The 17,753-nt window shown below is 33.5% G+C and overlaps 1 protein-coding gene and 1 long non-coding RNA gene across 2 annotated transcripts; one reads left to right on the top strand and one right to left on the bottom strand.

Annotated features, from left to right (window-relative positions):
• The first annotated feature begins 4,098 nt into the window (after positions 1-4,098).
• Positions 4,099-6,588, top strand: LOC148206654 (uncharacterized). The gene is made up of 2 exons (XR_015783679.1): positions 4,099-5,050; positions 5,128-6,588. It is a non-coding gene; the product is annotated as an uncharacterized LOC148206654 (long non-coding RNA).
• Positions 6,589-9,402: 2,814 nt separating this feature from the next.
• Positions 9,403-15,975, bottom strand: LOC124833959 (putrescine-binding periplasmic protein-like protein). Its single transcript, XM_088104517.1, has 7 exons — positions 15,519-15,975; positions 14,136-14,290; positions 12,461-12,709; positions 10,921-11,055; positions 10,667-10,849; positions 10,350-10,511; positions 9,403-10,181 (listed from the first exon to the last, which is right to left on the bottom strand). The coding sequence occupies exons 1-7, from the start codon at positions 15,895-15,897 to the stop codon at positions 9,762-9,764; spliced, it is 1,683 nt and encodes a 560-aa protein (XP_087960643.1). The 5' UTR covers positions 15,898-15,975; the 3' UTR covers positions 9,403-9,761.
• Positions 15,976-17,753: the final 1,778 nt, after the last annotated feature.

Genomic DNA, 17,753 nt, shown 5'->3' with positions numbered 1-17,753 from the left:
TGATCACTGTCACACGTCAATATGCCTCCATCCTTTAAATTCAACCTTAATATATATATATATATATATATATATATATATATATATATATATGACCTTCTTCCAAAAATATTTCCATGAGAGAGAAAAAATGTAAAAAATATAAAGAAATTAGTTTCTCCATTGATAATAATTGTGTTGATAAATTATTATTATCAACACGTTGACAGAGAGTATAAGTGGTTTAGTATATTGTTATTATTAATTATTTTAGATTTTTTTCATGTATAATTTATTTATGTTTGGGGGATTGTAATTTATTATAATAGGTTTACTGTGGTTTCTCATAATTTTGTATTCTTCTATTTTTATTTTTATTTTTAATAATATTTTTATTTGATAATAGATTTTAAGATATTAACATGGATGCCAAAAATTCATAATAACATCCAACTGAGTTTAAATTATCTTTTAATTTCTTTTTGTATTTTACGTTGGATATTAATAATACACTGATATTTTAAAAATCTTTTAATATATTTTAAAACATTAAAATAAATATACATCAGTAAAGTTTGAAGGCACCGCAGAAAAACAACACATAAAAATTCAGTAGAGAATCCAGATCGTGTTCAATAGATAAAAATTCAATTGAATAAATGTTTGCTTATAAGCTAATTTGTCTTAACTTTTTTTTTAATTAAGTGTAAACTGATTTTAATGTATGCAGATTTCTTTTTTATTTTTTCTGTGAAATGTCCATGGAAAAGCTTCTCTGACTAGAGAATAAATATTAAAAATAAAGCCGGCCTAAGGAATGACAATGGCTTAGTTAAAGTTCTAAAAATCCTTTTGTTTTATGAATGGTAACGGTGAACACAAGGAATTCTTCTTGTTTCGTGTTTCTTTGTTTTTAAGTTGAAGTAAATGTTTTACATTGTTTTTACTTTCTTCATCATATTATATATTTTTTTTTTCATCATAAATAATACTATATATAAATATATTATTTATCATCGTGCATTTACTTATTCTATTTCTTATGAAAAACAATTATCACATAAGAGAAAAAAAGATTGAATAAATAGAACACGACGACTTCTTTCTGTATTTTAAAAATAATAATACGAATTTTAACATATATCTTATGAAAATAATGATATAAGTTCTACCTAATTAATCCACTTTCATATCTTGTTACTAAAATTTTCAAATAAACCAATAAAAAAAATATTATTGACGATATTTTATAAATGGATTTAGATTTCTTGATAATAACAATTTTTTTATGGAATTATCAACAAATATTCTTGAAATAAATTATCGTCGATAAGGTTATATGTTTATTTGTTGATCGAGTTAGTGATGGATATCACTAATATAAGTTATCAATAGATATCCTTAATATAAATTACCAACGAATAAATTTATCGATAAATTATTCCATGAAATCACAATTACATTCCAAATCCTCCCAATTCACTTTCATCCCAAAATGACATAGAGCAAACACGAGTCAACAAAAACCTAACCTATAGTGACCTTGCCCTAATCCTGTCGTGATGCGATTGTTGTCCACTATGACCCTGTTGTGAAGTTTGTGGCATGAGCGAGGTGTCTTCTTGTCTGTGGGTTAAGGAGGCTTGTTGTTGTCGCGTTTGTAGGCACTCCAATAGTCAAGGGGCCCTATCACACTAACCATCGAGGTAAGCCGTGATTTCATTGTTGTGTTCGAGCTTTACTTCGAGTCTACCTCTCTTTGCTTTTGTTCGTCTGTGTTGTTACTTTGGTTTGTAGGGTTTGTTCAATTGATTGAGAGTTAGGGTTCCACTAAATATGTATTCTTTATATGAATGTAATAATGTTTTACAAATGTTGCAAAAATCAACTTCTAAATAAAACTTTGATGATGTGTAGTTTCTGAGTATATGTTTGGTTTAAGATTAAAATTGGTTTAGACAAAATTGGTTTGAGTGTTCTTTTTAGAAAGTCGCAAACTTAAGAAATTTTGTGATACACTTGGAAGCTCCCGGGGTTGAATTGTAGGGCATTGTTTTGGATAGAGAAGACATAGTTGGGTAATATGATGAAGGACTAATGTAAACAAAAAGAAAACGTAGCATGTTGGGACATCGCATGAAGAAACTTTGGTTACAAAAATATTTGAATAATAAAAGCTATGCAATATGATTATTGTTTCCTTATGTTTTATGCATATTTATAATTGGAAATTGGTAATGCAACTTGGTATGTGGAAGTGTGAGGATCTTGGGCAAAATATTGTGAGAATAATCATCCATGGTTAGAGAGAATGTTAATGGATCATGCTAAATGCTTAAATTTAAGCATGTTTTGGACAAGAATTTTTGAATGTAAAGAAAATACCCACGTTGGTCGCCACTTGGATCACGCTAAATGCTTAACTTTTAGAGTGTTGTCCAACTACCTGGGCTGAGTGCCACATTTGTAGGGCTAAGAGTCACCAACCCATGCACAGGTAGCATTGAGTGACAAAAAATGTGAGAGAACTTGTGCTGAGTGGTGGAAAATAGCATTGAGCGGTGGTTTGACAAAGAGATCCTTTTATGTTTTAACTGATGAAGCTCGACAGTGTTGATATGGCGTTGAGTGGTGACATTGCTGACATATCAAAATGGGGTTTTTAAACATGTTTATCACGAGGCTTGAGGCATTCTTCTTCCTCCCATAATTACTCTCCACCTAGGGTGACTAAGAAAGGCCTTTGGAAGTTGTTTGGGGTGCTAGGAAGCTCTCTCACTCCTCCTTGGGTTTTCAATCTTCATTCATGGTGTTTTTCCCTTCTTAGGATTGATGAGGGAGAGAAGCTATCAATTAGAGATGTTGAGGCGAAGGGGAGGCATGATTGAAGCTTAGAGCAACTGCAAAGAACCTTGGTAAAGAGTGTGCGTCCCTCTTTGGTTTCAATTTCTTCCTTATCTCTTTAATTTATAGAACCCTAAGTTTTCCACCATGGAAGACTATTTTTATTTGTTGATATTAGATGTAATAAATTGAATCTTGTGTATTTTATGATGTTAGTACATATGCGTCGCAACTAGAATCACGACGGGACGACGATCTGAAAAAGGAAACGCGTTTTGGAAAAGAGATTTGGAGTCGCCACCATAGTTTATTATGGGAAACTACGGAAAAAATCATAAAATGATAAGACACAGTCCACGAAAACCAGATTCTGGGTTCGGGAGTCGGTTACGTGTTGGGAAGGTGTTAGCACCCTACAATGTCATCCCTAAGGCAGTACCTTTAACTAAATGCGCGAATATGATGTGGTTTTCAAAATGTTTAACTGTCCCCTAAAATAAAACCCTAAAGATACAAAATATATTTTTTTGTTTTTTGGGCCCGACAAGGATTGACCTTGCTCCTACGTATTCTCATTAAAATGAGAAATCAGGATTACATAGTTCTTTTGGAAGCTATTTCGAAAGTTTGTTTGAAGAGTTGTTTGAGAATTTTGTTCGGAAATGATTATGGATAATTTTGGATTTTTGGGAAGTGAACCTGACAAGGGCTAGCCTTGCTCCTACGTATCTCCATCTTTGATAGAGAATCAAGGATCACGTAGTTCTGGCTAGAAATTGTTTGTTGTTTGAAAATGTGGATGTTTTTAGTTTTTGAAGATTATATATTTTTTTTTGGTATTTTCTTTTTGAGAAAAAGAAGGTGAAAAGGTTTTTTTGGCACGAGGACGATGCGAACGATCACACACGTTCTTAACCTTTAAAATATATTTTTTTGTATTTTTTTATAAAAAGAGAAAATGTGTTTAGCACAAGGACGATGCGAGCGATCACACATGTGCTTAACCTTTAAAATATAATTTTTGTTAATTTAAAATATTTATAATTTTAATATTTTATCTTTCTTCATTTTTTTTATTTTGTAATTTTTATGGAGAACGAAACAAACAAGTCTAATAGATATAAATAAAACAAAGGGGTGTGCGCTATCATCTAAGGGGTTACATGTAATAAAAACTAACTAATAAAAAGAAAACAAAAGCATAAAAAATAAAGCAAGAGAAAAGCCCAACATGAATAGGGGTACAGAGAGAAAAACCAGAGGTGTGAAGTGAAATTGAGGCTTTTTAGTTTGGGCCCAAACCCTTTTTTTCAACTTTGTATCTGTCAGGGGTATAAAGATCAAACTAGAGGTACATCCCAAAATAGTGTGCTAAGGCCCAATTCTTCTTTTTTTTATTGGCATAAACAGAATGGGCTTAAGCCCAAACAGAATAAGGTGCGAAAATGAGAATGAGGGGGGTACAGACGAGAAAAGAACTTTCATTTTTTTTTCCAAGACCAGGATGGGTCCGAGCCCAGGCCAAGGGAATGGATAGGGGGTGCGCGGGTGAGAAACGGGGGGTGCGTGAAGGAGAAAATGTTTTATTATATTTTTTTTGGTTTATTAGAGAGAGTTGGGTCGAAAAAAGAAAACACGCCCAAGGCCTTTCCATTCTTAAGCTCAGGAGACCCATAGGGGTTTCTCCCATTCTTCTCATCACATCATTTCACCGCCACTGAGACCAAGGGTTTCTTTCTCTCTGAGTAGGAAAAGCCAAAGGCACTCACCTTCGTCGTTCAACGACCACCTCCCAACCTCCGTCCAAACGCCACCGCGATGCGCGAGAGGGGAACACACTCGCCTTCCGCTGCCACCGGTGACTGTCTCTGCGCCACTGCCTCTGCGAACCAGCCACCACGCCACCACCTCTTCCGATCTTGCCGCGAACCGCCATTTATGGCGTCGCCAGTAACGACGCATGCCGCCGGAGCCGTCGTCCGCCAAGGCACCAGGCCTCCTCGTTCTCTTCTTCGCGCGCGAGGAAGAAACTCTCCTTCGTGAAACGCCTCCTAGGCGAGCTCGGCCACCACGCCGGCCAGGGCTCCACTAGCATCGTCGGTCATCGCCAGGGCTGCCTCCGGTCACCATGTCAACGTCCTCTCTCCTTCTTTGCAGGTGGCGATTGTTGTCAAAGAGGCTTGCCGAGACAATGTTTGGGGGTTTGGAAATAAACTGAGGCATAGAGGTTCAAATTCTTGGTTTGTTTTGGCTTGTGATTATTGTGATCAAAGGGTGATTGGGGTTAGATTTTTGTTCTTGCAGACGAATGGAATTGGATTTATGCGATGGATTGGGTGTTTACAACAAGAGTAGAACTTCATTGCCAATGGTGGCTGAAGAGAGTAGTGGTAAATTTGTTTCTTAATCTAGCATTGAATTGTGTGAGGGAATGGAAGAAACTGTAGAAATCGGAAGATGAGTAAATGGTTTATTCAGGTGTTGAACATAGTGGAGAAGATAACCGTGATGTATACATACACGGTTTGGAATACTCAAGCAACAATCACACACAAGCAAAGCATAAAGCTATTCTAACAACGATTGTAAATTGGACGTTACTTGCTTATCTCTTGGAGCTCCTTCTCTATTGTTCAACTTTGGGCGCCCCCCTCGGTTGTAATTTCTTGCCAATTTTTTTAGCTCTCAGACATTGTGCTTTCTCTAGGTTACCAGTGATAACGGAACTGGACAGATAGTGGTTGGTTTTGAAGGTGAGAAGAGTCGAGATTCCCCTTCCCTTGTTCACGCTTCAGATCCAGCTTAGAGTCAAAAGCCTGGCCTATCAAATGGTTGCTTCCTGCCACACAGACTCCTGTTCTGCTCCGCTAAGACAGTGTAGGTGCAGCATGCATGGCGAGCAGAAGATTTGCACCAGAATGGGAGATGGCGTGGAAAAAGAAAGCAGATGCACCAGAATGGGAGATGGCGTGGAAAAAGAAAGCAGAAAAAGTTGACCTTTGTCATTTTTTTTTCTTTTTGTCTAGTTGACATTTGGCAAATAAATTAAAGTAAAAGAAGACAAAAACAAAATAAATTGACTAAAAAAAATAGACTAAAATAAAACATAATGAAATAACTCTAAAAAAATAAAAAAATAACCGAAATAAGATTAAAATAAAATAAGATACAGTATATTAAAATAGACTCCAATACAATAACTTAAAATAACAAAGTAAAATAATTATAAAATAAAATTAGAATAACATAAAATAAAATAAATTTCATCAAAACTATATTATTTAGTCACCCGGATAAAATTGGGTATTGATAATATGTTTTTCCATTTCATAGTTAGTATTTGAATTCTATGCTTAATGTTTGTTGTGACTTGATCACTCATTGATTGGTTTGTGATTCTTGATGTATTGGGAAATATGACTTGAACCTAAACTGCATACCTAATGGAACTTGTATCTAGGGATAAAACATGATTCTTTAGTAATCTTAAAACTCTTGAACTTAATGCATGGTTGCTTGTTGAAGATTCAACGAATTGGAACTTCAAGAGTGATCATAGGCTCAAAAGCTCTAGGGATAGGATTTAAGTATAATATTGAGTTCATTTTGACATGAATATGGAATTGAGATGTTTGTAAATGCATGAGAATGAAATGGATGAACTCTAATCTTAACAAATATTAAATAATTTGTTATATTTTCTTGCATACCAACTATTTTACGAAAATATCAAAAAGAGTTTATTGTGTTTTTTTGAACTTTGTTGTCTAATTGAGTTATTGAGTGCAACATTTGTCAAGTGGTGCACAAGTCCCTTGGAAGATAATGATATCACTTGCTACGTTGTGACCAGTGAATTTACCGTTGGTTTTGCAGCCAACAAAAGCCCCTACAAAAATTGGCACTCCAAAATACGTAAAAGGAATAAATCCTTGATTACAAGAGAGAAGTCTTTTGAGATATCTAATGAAAAAAAGCAAAAGCATCAGTAGTGTAAAAGTGACTTTTAATAGGACTCACCAATTGACCAAAGAAAGTGTCATATTCATACAAGAAAAATTTCAAATGATACAATGTTGTAGTATCTTCTCTACAAAAAAACAAGTATACCATCAACATAGAGAGTATGAGAAGGAAGTTGTATCCCTTGAAAACCAACCAGGAAAGCATAAGCTTCTTAAAAATAAGCTTTGAAATTCCCCTACTCAAAACCTCCTCGGCAAAACAGAAAAGCAAAAGAGAGATGACCCCCTTGTCTAGCCCCTCTACCATAAGTGTAGTAACCAACCAAACCACCATTAACCTCCATAGAAATATACGCATATTGCAAGATATGAAGAATTCACATAAAAAAGCCTTCATGAAAACCAAAACAAGGCAACACTTGAATTAAGGAATTCCAATTGATGATATCAAAAGCCTTGGTAATATCAATCTTGATAGCTACATTACCATCTTTGACCATTTTAGATAGAATATTACTAGCTTCAGAAGTAATACAAATACAATCTTTAACACTCATTCATTTAATGGAACCATTTTTATTAGGGGAAATAATCTTAATAACAAGCAACGCAAGTCTATCAGCTAAAATTTTTGTAATGATTTCAAAACGAAAATTAGTCACTACTATAGGACAAAAGTCAATTATACGTTATGCCTGTCAACTACCTTCAAATTCATAGCAGGGAGAATCCAACCCTGGCAAAAGAATTGTTGGACGACTTTACTAACATCAACACCAACAATGTCCCAAAAAAAGTGATGAAAACATCTACCAAAGCCATCTAGACTAGGAGCACTATCAGAATTAAGAGAAAAACTAAATTCTTCACCTCATGAAGATCAAAACATTTAATCAAAAATTTATTCTCATCATCATTAACTAAAGAAGGAACATAAGAAGCAACAAAAAAAATCATAAAAGTAACATAAATAGCAAGATTAGTAGGAGCAACATATAAATTAGTATAAAAAGAGAAAATAGAATCTTCAATCACTATTGGATTAGAAATGACTCATCATGATACAACTTAAAAATACCCTCTACATTATGCCTCTTGCAAACCACAACATAAAAAAATATAGTATTATTATCTCTTTCTTTAAGCCAATTCATTTTAGCATTTTTCCTTCTAATAAATATCTTGACAATCCAAAACATAGTTTATATAATCTTTTATCTTGACCTCGTGAATTAGCAAAGCATCCAAATGAAATGGAGAAGCATTCAAAATTTGTTGTTGAATATTAGAAAGCAAGTCTTGATTATCCACCACCAACTTATGTATGTTTCCAAAAACATTTTTATTCTAATCGTTCAAGGCAACTTTAAGATGTTGTAATTTTCTTTGCAAAATCAACATAGAACAACTAAAAGTATGAACACTTCAAGAGCTATTGACAGTGGAATGACAATCCATATGAAACATCCATATCTTTACAAAAAAAAGAAAGGATAGTTTGGAAACCTTAGCAGAATGAGAAACAAAAAAGAGTAAGGGATTTCAGGGTAAAACATTAGTACAAGAAGACGAATTCTCAAGACAAGAAAAATTACAAAAAAACTTTATCAAGTCTTCTATCAATGCGATTTATATCTCTCCAAAAATTTGACCAAGTGTAGTAAGACCTAAAAGATGAAGCTGGAAGAAGCTCATTAGAATTTGTCCAATTTATAATTTAGCACAAGAAATTGGACTAAGAGCAACACCACTCTTCACGTCTCAACACATAAAAAAACATTAAAATCACCAAAGATACACAACAATCATGAAGATGAACAAGAATAGATCACACAAGTAGTATTAATGCATAGTAAGATTTATATGGACTAAAAACACGTAAGCTTTTTGAAAATTCAATGTGCTAATGCACATAAAATTTGCTTCTTAAAAAATGCATAAAACTATTTATTTTAAAATAAGCAGATTAGAGGGGGCAATCAGAAATCTGCTTATTTCATCAAGAAAATTAAAAAAAAAACGGATCAAATTTATTATAAAAGATGGAAGATAACGTTTGTTGTTTTATAAGAATTGAGATTAATAGTAAAAGTATTTGCTTAATGCTTTATCACACTTCTTCCATAATTTTTAATGTTTTTTTTAATTTTAATGTACAAAATAAAAATAAAAACAATGATCCTGATAAAATAGTTATCCACTTTTTTTTTGTCTTTTTCGTAGTTATATCACACTATAGGTATATAAGTATATGAATTAAAATTAGGTAAATAGCATATATATAATTAATAAAAAGAGCAAATAATATTACTTTTAACTTTAAAAATGACAATTAAATGTAAACAAAATAAAAAATTCAAACATGAAAAAGAGTATTAATCTCTCCACTACCTTAATAAAAATAAACTCGTTTAATGTCCTTAATTATAAATAATATTCAACACTTACCATGTAAAGGAGTATAATAACAGAATTCACAATTAAATATAATAAATGTGTTTTCTATTTTTAAGGCATTACATTCATTCACCTTTTTATTTAACATTTCAGGGACCAGATTTGTCTAAAATCATCCCGAAATTATTATTAGATTTATTTGTTTCAATACATAATATGTTCATGTTATTGACGTTAATATAATATTAAGGGTTTATGTGGTCGTGCCCACTCAAGTACAGCAGTTGCTTAGTGCTAACAATTATCTTCAAAAAGACATTAGGTTTTAAAAAATGAATAAACTCATGCACTTGTACATGAATAATCTATAATCAGATGAACTTTACACAAAATCCGTTGCTTACGAACAATGTGGAGGAGAGCATCAGCGTTTCTCCCATGTAGCTACGGCATTGTTGGGGTTTGAAGGACAGCCTCTTAACCTTGTTTGTAATCAGTAAATTTTATTAAATTTCTGGTCGTTCAAATTATCAGCCACGGATCCTTGACATGTACCACACAGCTCAGTAACATTATTCAAGTAAGTTTTGAATTAAACCACCCAGAAAATTTAGCCAGTGATATGATATTATGATACATTTTGTGTATCAATCCATGGCTAGGTTCCTGGATGGAGGTAATCAACCAATGGTAATCTGACAATGTCGAATTAGATAATGGCTCTAGAAACTCACACCTTTCTAAGATGTCTGGTGGAGGAGCTCCATCAACTAGGTTACCCTTTAGCTTTGGTCTACCATTGGTTAACTCGATGGGCACATTGGCCGAATGACTTTGAAGATTTGAGGGAGAGGCACCTGGGATCACCTCTTGCTTAAAGGGGAGAGCTCTGGCAGATTGCAGACAAAACTCAATCCACTGATGGATTAATGGTGACGGCCCTCTCACACGTCCACCAATCCGACTTGTTTCAATCCTAGATGCAGCCGGAATTGCCTGGGAAAACAAAAACAAGGGTAAAAAACGGTGGCAGAAAAAAGTCAACAATCTCCTTCGGCAGTACTGCGAGGGTGCCACTAACAGTTTTCCATTGCACATAATTTCTTAAAACCATGAATCTATCAGATATGAAACCTAAAATGCAAGATACAGTAAGAGAAATACCCAAAGATCTGCCCATAAACTCGCTCCAGACTTTGGAACAACAACAGCAACATTAGACAGGCGTTTAGCAGCAGGAATAATATCACTACTCCATCCAACAGCTACCCAAACGTCTCCAACTCCAAAAGCTTTTAGATAGTTTGAACTATCAAACAGTCGAACCTACAGATATGTATAAAAAGGATAGAAACTTAAATTATTGTTTGAAAAAGAAAAAAGAAAAGTATTATGTGTCATGTATTGTTTTGTAAAGTTTTCCACCGCTGTTCCAACAAGAAAACAACAGCATCAGTAGAGAGATCACTCAGTAACAATACCTGTTTCGCGAGCAAAGCCAAATTATGTTTAACAGCGTCTCTCCCACCATTGACTTCAGCATTGATGTCAATTGTATTATAGGAAGTCCCCATATACTTCAAAACTGCACCAACAACTTCTCTAGGAGAATCAATCATTGAAATCCTTCCAGCTAGATCAGGCCGCCAAAGATCCGCCCAGTCCTGTCATTTCATTTTATATACTCACATAACACTCTACAAGCATTTCACACTAGCCACTAAAAACAACGTACCTCTACAGGAGCCAACTTATGCTCTTGAAATTTATTTGTCTTGTATGCTATTACCATGCAGCCCCATCGATATGGAGCAGCCCATGTATCACCTTTAGGATCTATTTCTCCCTCAGAGTTCCTGCGTAGGTATACCTGGAACTTTGTTAGAGAGTGTAACGTATGCTATCAAGATACAACCCAAAAGGAAAACAACTAACTTAACATTGTATACCTAGGCAAATGCACTAAAAATCAAGAAGATATATAATACACTTTGATGACAACCAAGAAACACTCCAATAGAATAGTAACCAACAAATTTTGTGTAGGTAGAATTAACCTCAGGGATAATCAACGTGAATCAAGGAGATGTATAGACCAGGTTCTTGCTATCATGACAATCTAAGATACATTCCCAAAAGGACAAGTAATGGGTTGAGGTGATATATTTATGTTAGTAATTACAAAATCAGTGTAGTGATGTCTCTGCACTGCATAAGAGCTCATTTTGATAAATATCCAGGTAGCTATTACAAAATACAATGGCTACTCTTCCGAGGTTCAAGAACAAATAGCTGTGTCAATATGTATAAGCACTACAGATAATAGTGATACTTCTCTGTCCTAGACTACCTGTACTCCGTTTCACTATTTTTACCTGTGATAGCTGATCCATTCTATACTTCCTAAGAACTTCAAATGTTTTCTATTAACCCTATTTCACATTCAGGCTTCCACCTTCTGCCCCAAAATTATTTTTTTATCTTGAAAATATGAAATAAAAAAATTTCATAGCAACAACAAAGCCTTGTCCCCCTTTTATAGTCTAGGTTAGAATTTTTTGGTCAAGATCTTTTACTCCACCCTGTTAAATAGAAGAAACATATTATTATAAGATCGAAAGACCACTGAATTTCATTGAATTCAAATGGAAGAAAGGAACAGTTGGCTCAATTAGCGAAGGTAACAACTGTCACAGGACTAATCCCTTGCAAAAGACATGACCTCTTCATAACCATAACAATCCCTTACTGTCGTCCAAACTTCCCTTTTCTTTCCCCACAATCCCATTTAATCTCATTCCCAACAACGCTCCTCTGTGGTAGTGTTTTGCATCCTTTTTTCCTACAATTTCCTTACTCCACTCTTTTGGGCTGTGCCTATACTGTTATCCCTTATATAGTAAATAACTACATTTTACACGTACCCCTACAGTCTCTTTCTCAAAATAAGGTATATAGGTGCTCTCTCTGCTATGAAAGAAACTCAAATAATCTACTGTGATACAAATTATGTCAGTTTAGCACAAACATAGAAGTATGCAGACATAAATGAGCATACTACAAATATGTCACATTACCAAGTGTACACAAAGCATTCAGACAAGTGCGATATCTTGGTTTGCAACTATATGATACATGCTCGATTAAGTATGCAAAAACATCAAATTTAAGATGAAATAAGTTCAAGAAATCAATGTTTTGGTGATAAAAAAGCATAAGACCAAATCTTGAGAGACGAGCTCGAAGGTGAAGAAAGATACAAAATATAGTGTTACCTTCCACTTGTCATTTAAGCTTTTAAACCACTCCTGATCTTCTACATCTCTTATTGGCTCAATTATAGCTTGTTTAATAGCATATTTGAGCCATGAATCGCCAATACCAACAATATCTGCTGCCAAAGCAGATGCTGGCCCAATTTTTCCTTTAGTAAAGGGAATTGTTAGGTCAGAAAAGATGCTCTCAAGACTTGCATAATACTTGACGTTAAACTTCATTCTCCTCCCTTGACAATTTATAAAGTCCTAAAAATAAAGAAAAATTAACATGACATACTATTAAATAAGTTAAAGCAGATATAGATTAAATTAATCGAAAACCTATAACTTGCTTAAAATAACATGGTAGATTCAAAGGACCTACAATATGAAATTGCGTATATTCACCCAATGTAGTTAAACTCAAGAATCTATCCAGACTCAGAAAGGGGATACAAAATCATAAATCATGAAAACGGAAACACAAATTCTACTGTACATATAAAACTCAAATAAAAATATATGTATGTATGTATATGTGATAACATAACGTAAGAAAAAACACATGTAACACACCAAATAGTTAATTAAGCGTAAAAGTATAATCATAGATCAATAAGCATATGAAAGTCAATGACTAAACCCCGTACAATAGAAAACCCAACTCACAAGTCATGAATGACAAACAAAGAAACTTAAAATATTGTAGTAGTGCCAAGTTAACTGCTCCTAGTACAAAAACACAACACTTGAAATCATAATCACTCAAAAGATCTCATTTCTTCCACTGAAAGAGAACCATTCAACCACATAAACGATGTAGTAGAAGATGCAGATGAACCAAATAATGATTCTAACAACCTCAAGGATGTTTAGTTTATGGAGGAGGAGGTTCACTGAGAGATACAACATCAATGAGACTTGAGTCCAACCAGATTGATACCACTCTCTACCCAAACCTTAAGGCAATGAGTTAATTGATCTTTAATCTTATACGGTGCTCTATTTTCTCATTTTTACTCAATGTGAGACTTAGACTCATACTTAGAATTCTAACCAAGGATGGCAAAGGAGAGCTCTAGTTGTAGTGGTTCATTCAACATTTTTGGGGTTCGGTATGAAAGGAGGCAGATTTTGTGCCAGAGGTTGAAGAAGATGCAATGATGAGAGGTCAGCAAAGATGTTTTCCTCTGTTATTAGTGTTGCGCTTACAAACAAGTTGGTTTCGGGGCTTGGGTATTTTGGGCTTAGGTTTACAAAGTACAAAACAAAGAAAAAAGAAAGGAACTTGGCACAGCGCAAAAAGGTTGGCACACAAAACATGATCCACACAAACTCAGAATACTCTCCAATTCCACTGCTTTTACAATTCAACATGGTGAGTCTACTTATTTTGCTAAGCAGCTATTCTGAACATGAACTAACCCGCTACAGAAAACCTAGGATTGATTCTACGAGTTGGAACACAACTCTGACTACAATGTTCTCACCAAATAATATGTTAATTGATACTAGAAGAGAGTTCGTAATAAGACATGATATTAGGATTTCAGAGAACTTTTGAGGAAACAATACACATTCAGATGGGAAAGAATAAAGAAAGACAATTCCCAAGAACCAGCAAGGAGAAAAAATAAAGTGTAATAAATACTATAACAGGTTAAACAGAAAACTAGGAATATGTATCACAAACCTTGATCCATGAAGGAGGTATAGAACTACGTAGAGCAACAACTTTCAGGGGAACAGTCAATGCAAATGATTTAGATTTCCAGGTATTAAAAGCTTCTTCTAATTCTTTATCTACAACAGTGTCTTTGTCATCTTGTTTTCTTCCATCATGATCATCTGTGAACATTAAACCACAAATTACAACATCAACCAACCCATTTAGAGAGGTTGATTTTCTATCGATTAAACCACAGGAGTTCATCCTCCAGCAGAAACATCACACACCAAGAAAGAGGATAATTATGTGAGAATGTACCCATAACCAACGTAAGAGATTATCATTATGACTCTTCTCAACCTATGCCAAAACAGTCTGGACAACTGATAGGTAGCAAGTGCTATTTGAGTTTAATACAGATAGAATTAAGGAAAACCATAACAAATTTTGTAAAATCAACTTCCTTTTAATGGAAGAAGCTAATACAAATTTTAAAATGTAAAATAAATAATAGAATCTCAGTATGAAAATGTAGCAGCAAGAACAGAAGAACTTAAAGAAACAAAACACCAAAAAATCATTCCCATCTTTTGTTCAATTTTCATTCATACTCCGTGTTCCTAGTGTCCATCCTGAGGTAGCTTATGTGTTTTAAAGAAATAATTGAATTTTTCCCCTTCCTGTAAACAACTTTTGTATGCTTTATCAAAATCAAACAATAAAACTTATTCAGGTAGTCCATGTCAAAAGTTTTGTATACACAATCAAATGATAAGAAATCCCGTGTTTATGTTTCTGTGAAATTGTACCTTATTCAAGCTCAATTTTCCCTACCAACATGGAACGGCAGTGCGGTATGGATGGCAGATAAGAAAGTGAAATAGTTCCATATTAAAGTATATATATATATATATATATATATATATATACATTATTTCAACACCAAGCTCCAGTTCGGTACGGTTGGCCGATAAAACGTCCCTTAAACATGTAATCCAGGGCTCAATTTTGAATCCATGGGTATAGTAGAACATATGTTGGGAAAAAGCAACTTCTGCAATAAACTTCCGAGCCTCAAAGGATTAACCTTTAACTAGAAGCTCGTAGATATCCAGGTTCGGCTAAAAAGCTACAATTCCAGCTAAGATCAAGCAACCAAAAGAGTTATCCTCTATATTTTTCTTTTGTTGCCATCATGAATATCTAAAAAAAATATAAAAACCAAATCACACTATAAGGGGACATTTTCCACAATTATTAGGAAAAAACTGAAAAAAAAAAAAAAAAAAAGCATTCAACATTTACGAGATTAGAGAGAAAGCTAAGAAAACCCGAGAAAGCAGTAACTAACCACCGAATCAAAGAATAACATATCAGAGAATAGAGAGTATCGAGCTTCTTAGAAACCTTGAACATTTTGGTCCTCTTGAACGACGGGAGGACCGGCAGGTAGAGGCAACGGCGGCGAAGAGGCCAAACACAAGCGAACGCCGATGCAGAGAAAAAGCACGGCGGAGGCAGCCAGGCCCGCCACAGCCTTGATAGGTGGCGTTTGTGGAGGTGGCTCGCGGTGGAAAGCGGAGGCAGTGGGTGAGGGCGGCGAACCGCGTGAGGGAGTTGGGTGAGCGGAGAATGCAATTGGTGGTGCATGGAATGAGGATAGGAATTTGGTGGATGTGGCGGGGATTATAAGAAAGGGATTATGATAATAAGGATTTGGGAAGTGATAAGGGTAACGCGGCGAACATATAGTGAGAGCGTAACGAGTTTGTAGCAACACTGCCATTGTTTCGTTTCCGACTGGGTGGTAGAGGCTACCCTCGGATACTCTATCAAGGTTCTCACCGTGAGAAAGCGTATTTACACCGTTGGATTTTTCTCAATTTATAATCTACCGTTTACTCTTTATTTGATCATCCTTGAACATTACGACCACTTCACTGTCACCTCATTATTTTTGTAAAGCTTTTGTTAAGATAAACATTAGTTTAATAATTCAAGCAAAATATGCCTATTATTGTTTCCAATTAATGCTTAATTTCTGGATTTGAAAACGTTATCATAATTTTGGCAAATCCTAACCGAGTTCCAAAATTTTCAGAACAGCAATAAAGAAGGGCGTATTGGAGGAGCTTCATTATGATGAAAGTGAAAGTGAAAGGAATGATTAATAATATATTAATATAAAAAATATTGTTAAACATTGATATTTTAAAGAGTTTAACATAAATTGTTTCCTATTGTTTCGTTAATATTTTAGAAATGTCATTACTTACTTAGATTAGATATTTATAAAACAAAGTAACTTATTTATATTTTAAATTAACTACGTTTAAAAATAATAAATTTCTTTAAAATGGTATGGCCAATAAAAAATATATTTCATTAAAATAATATTACCTATAAATGGTAATAGCAAATAAAACACACCATAATTTAAAAATTAAATGTTTTTTCTTGCTCTAATTAGTGAGAATAAATTATGATAATTTCATACTTGTTGGTTATGTTATCACATGATTACTTTAAAATATGTGTATGTTTTATTGATATTTTGTATTTATTTTTTAGTAATTTTATTTGCATGCACATTGAATTGTTTATTTTAAATATTTGTAAAAATTAATTGAATTCAATTTTAAATTATTTGTTTGGACAATTTGAAAGATTATTTTATATCTTGTTAATGAGTATAAATTAAGTCCAACTTTATATATATTTGACAAATTTTAGTTAAAACATCTTGTGTTGTTTTTCAATTGCATACTGTATTGTATTTTTTATATCATTACATGTATTTTTAATTGTAATATAGAATAAAATTAAAAATTTATTGTAAAGGTAAGTTTAAATTATTTTACTCACATTACAAAAGTTATATTTGGCACCAACACATTTATTTGTTGTCATGAATGGTAGTAATAGAATAGTCATTGAAAGCGGGTAGGAACGTGTTAAAAAATATTTTTATTCTTTATTTTAGGCAAAGATAAAAGAAAAAAAAATGGAAGTAACTTTGACTACTATTTTAATCCATAAGATAATGATACTTTGACAACATTTTTTTTACAATATTTTAATTTGTCCATGTTAGTGTTTATGATTATTATCATTGATTGTAGAGTAATTTTGGACCAATAACAGAACAATAAAATGATGTTAAGATGTTGTCAAGTATCATTATCCTAATCGGAACATAACAACATAAGCACCCTCAAGAGGAACTCATTAAAAAAAAAACAATATATCACTTTATGTACATAACACATATATCAATCAAATCTCAATGTGAAGGCGAACACACAAGTTTCATTTAAACCACTTGCAATCAAAATGTCAGAATCATCAATCACATCTCAATGAAATAATATATATATATATATATATATATATTTATTTCTGAAGGTATTTCTCGTTTGAGTGATCTCATTACTTAAGTGATATATACTTTTAGAAAATATAATTGGTTTTGTCACTTCCTTATTCAAATGCTTTCATATGCTTAGGTGTCTATCATTCGAGCATCTTACAATGCATGAGCAATGAACTTATTGTATTACCTATAGCAAGTTCCTAAAGCATAATGTAATATTTGAACGACCACATTGTTTCTTCAATGTCTTCTCCTCCAAAGGAAAGAAT

The sequence above is a fragment of the Vigna umbellata genome, chromosome 1, assembly GCF_029865625.1.
Source record: "Vigna umbellata cultivar VRB3 chromosome 1, Vumbellata_1.0, whole genome shotgun sequence".
NCBI classification, from domain to species: domain Eukaryota; kingdom Viridiplantae; phylum Streptophyta; class Magnoliopsida; order Fabales; family Fabaceae; genus Vigna; species Vigna umbellata.
Note: the sequence above shows the minus strand (reverse complement) of the source record. Positions and strands in the feature narration are given on the sequence as shown.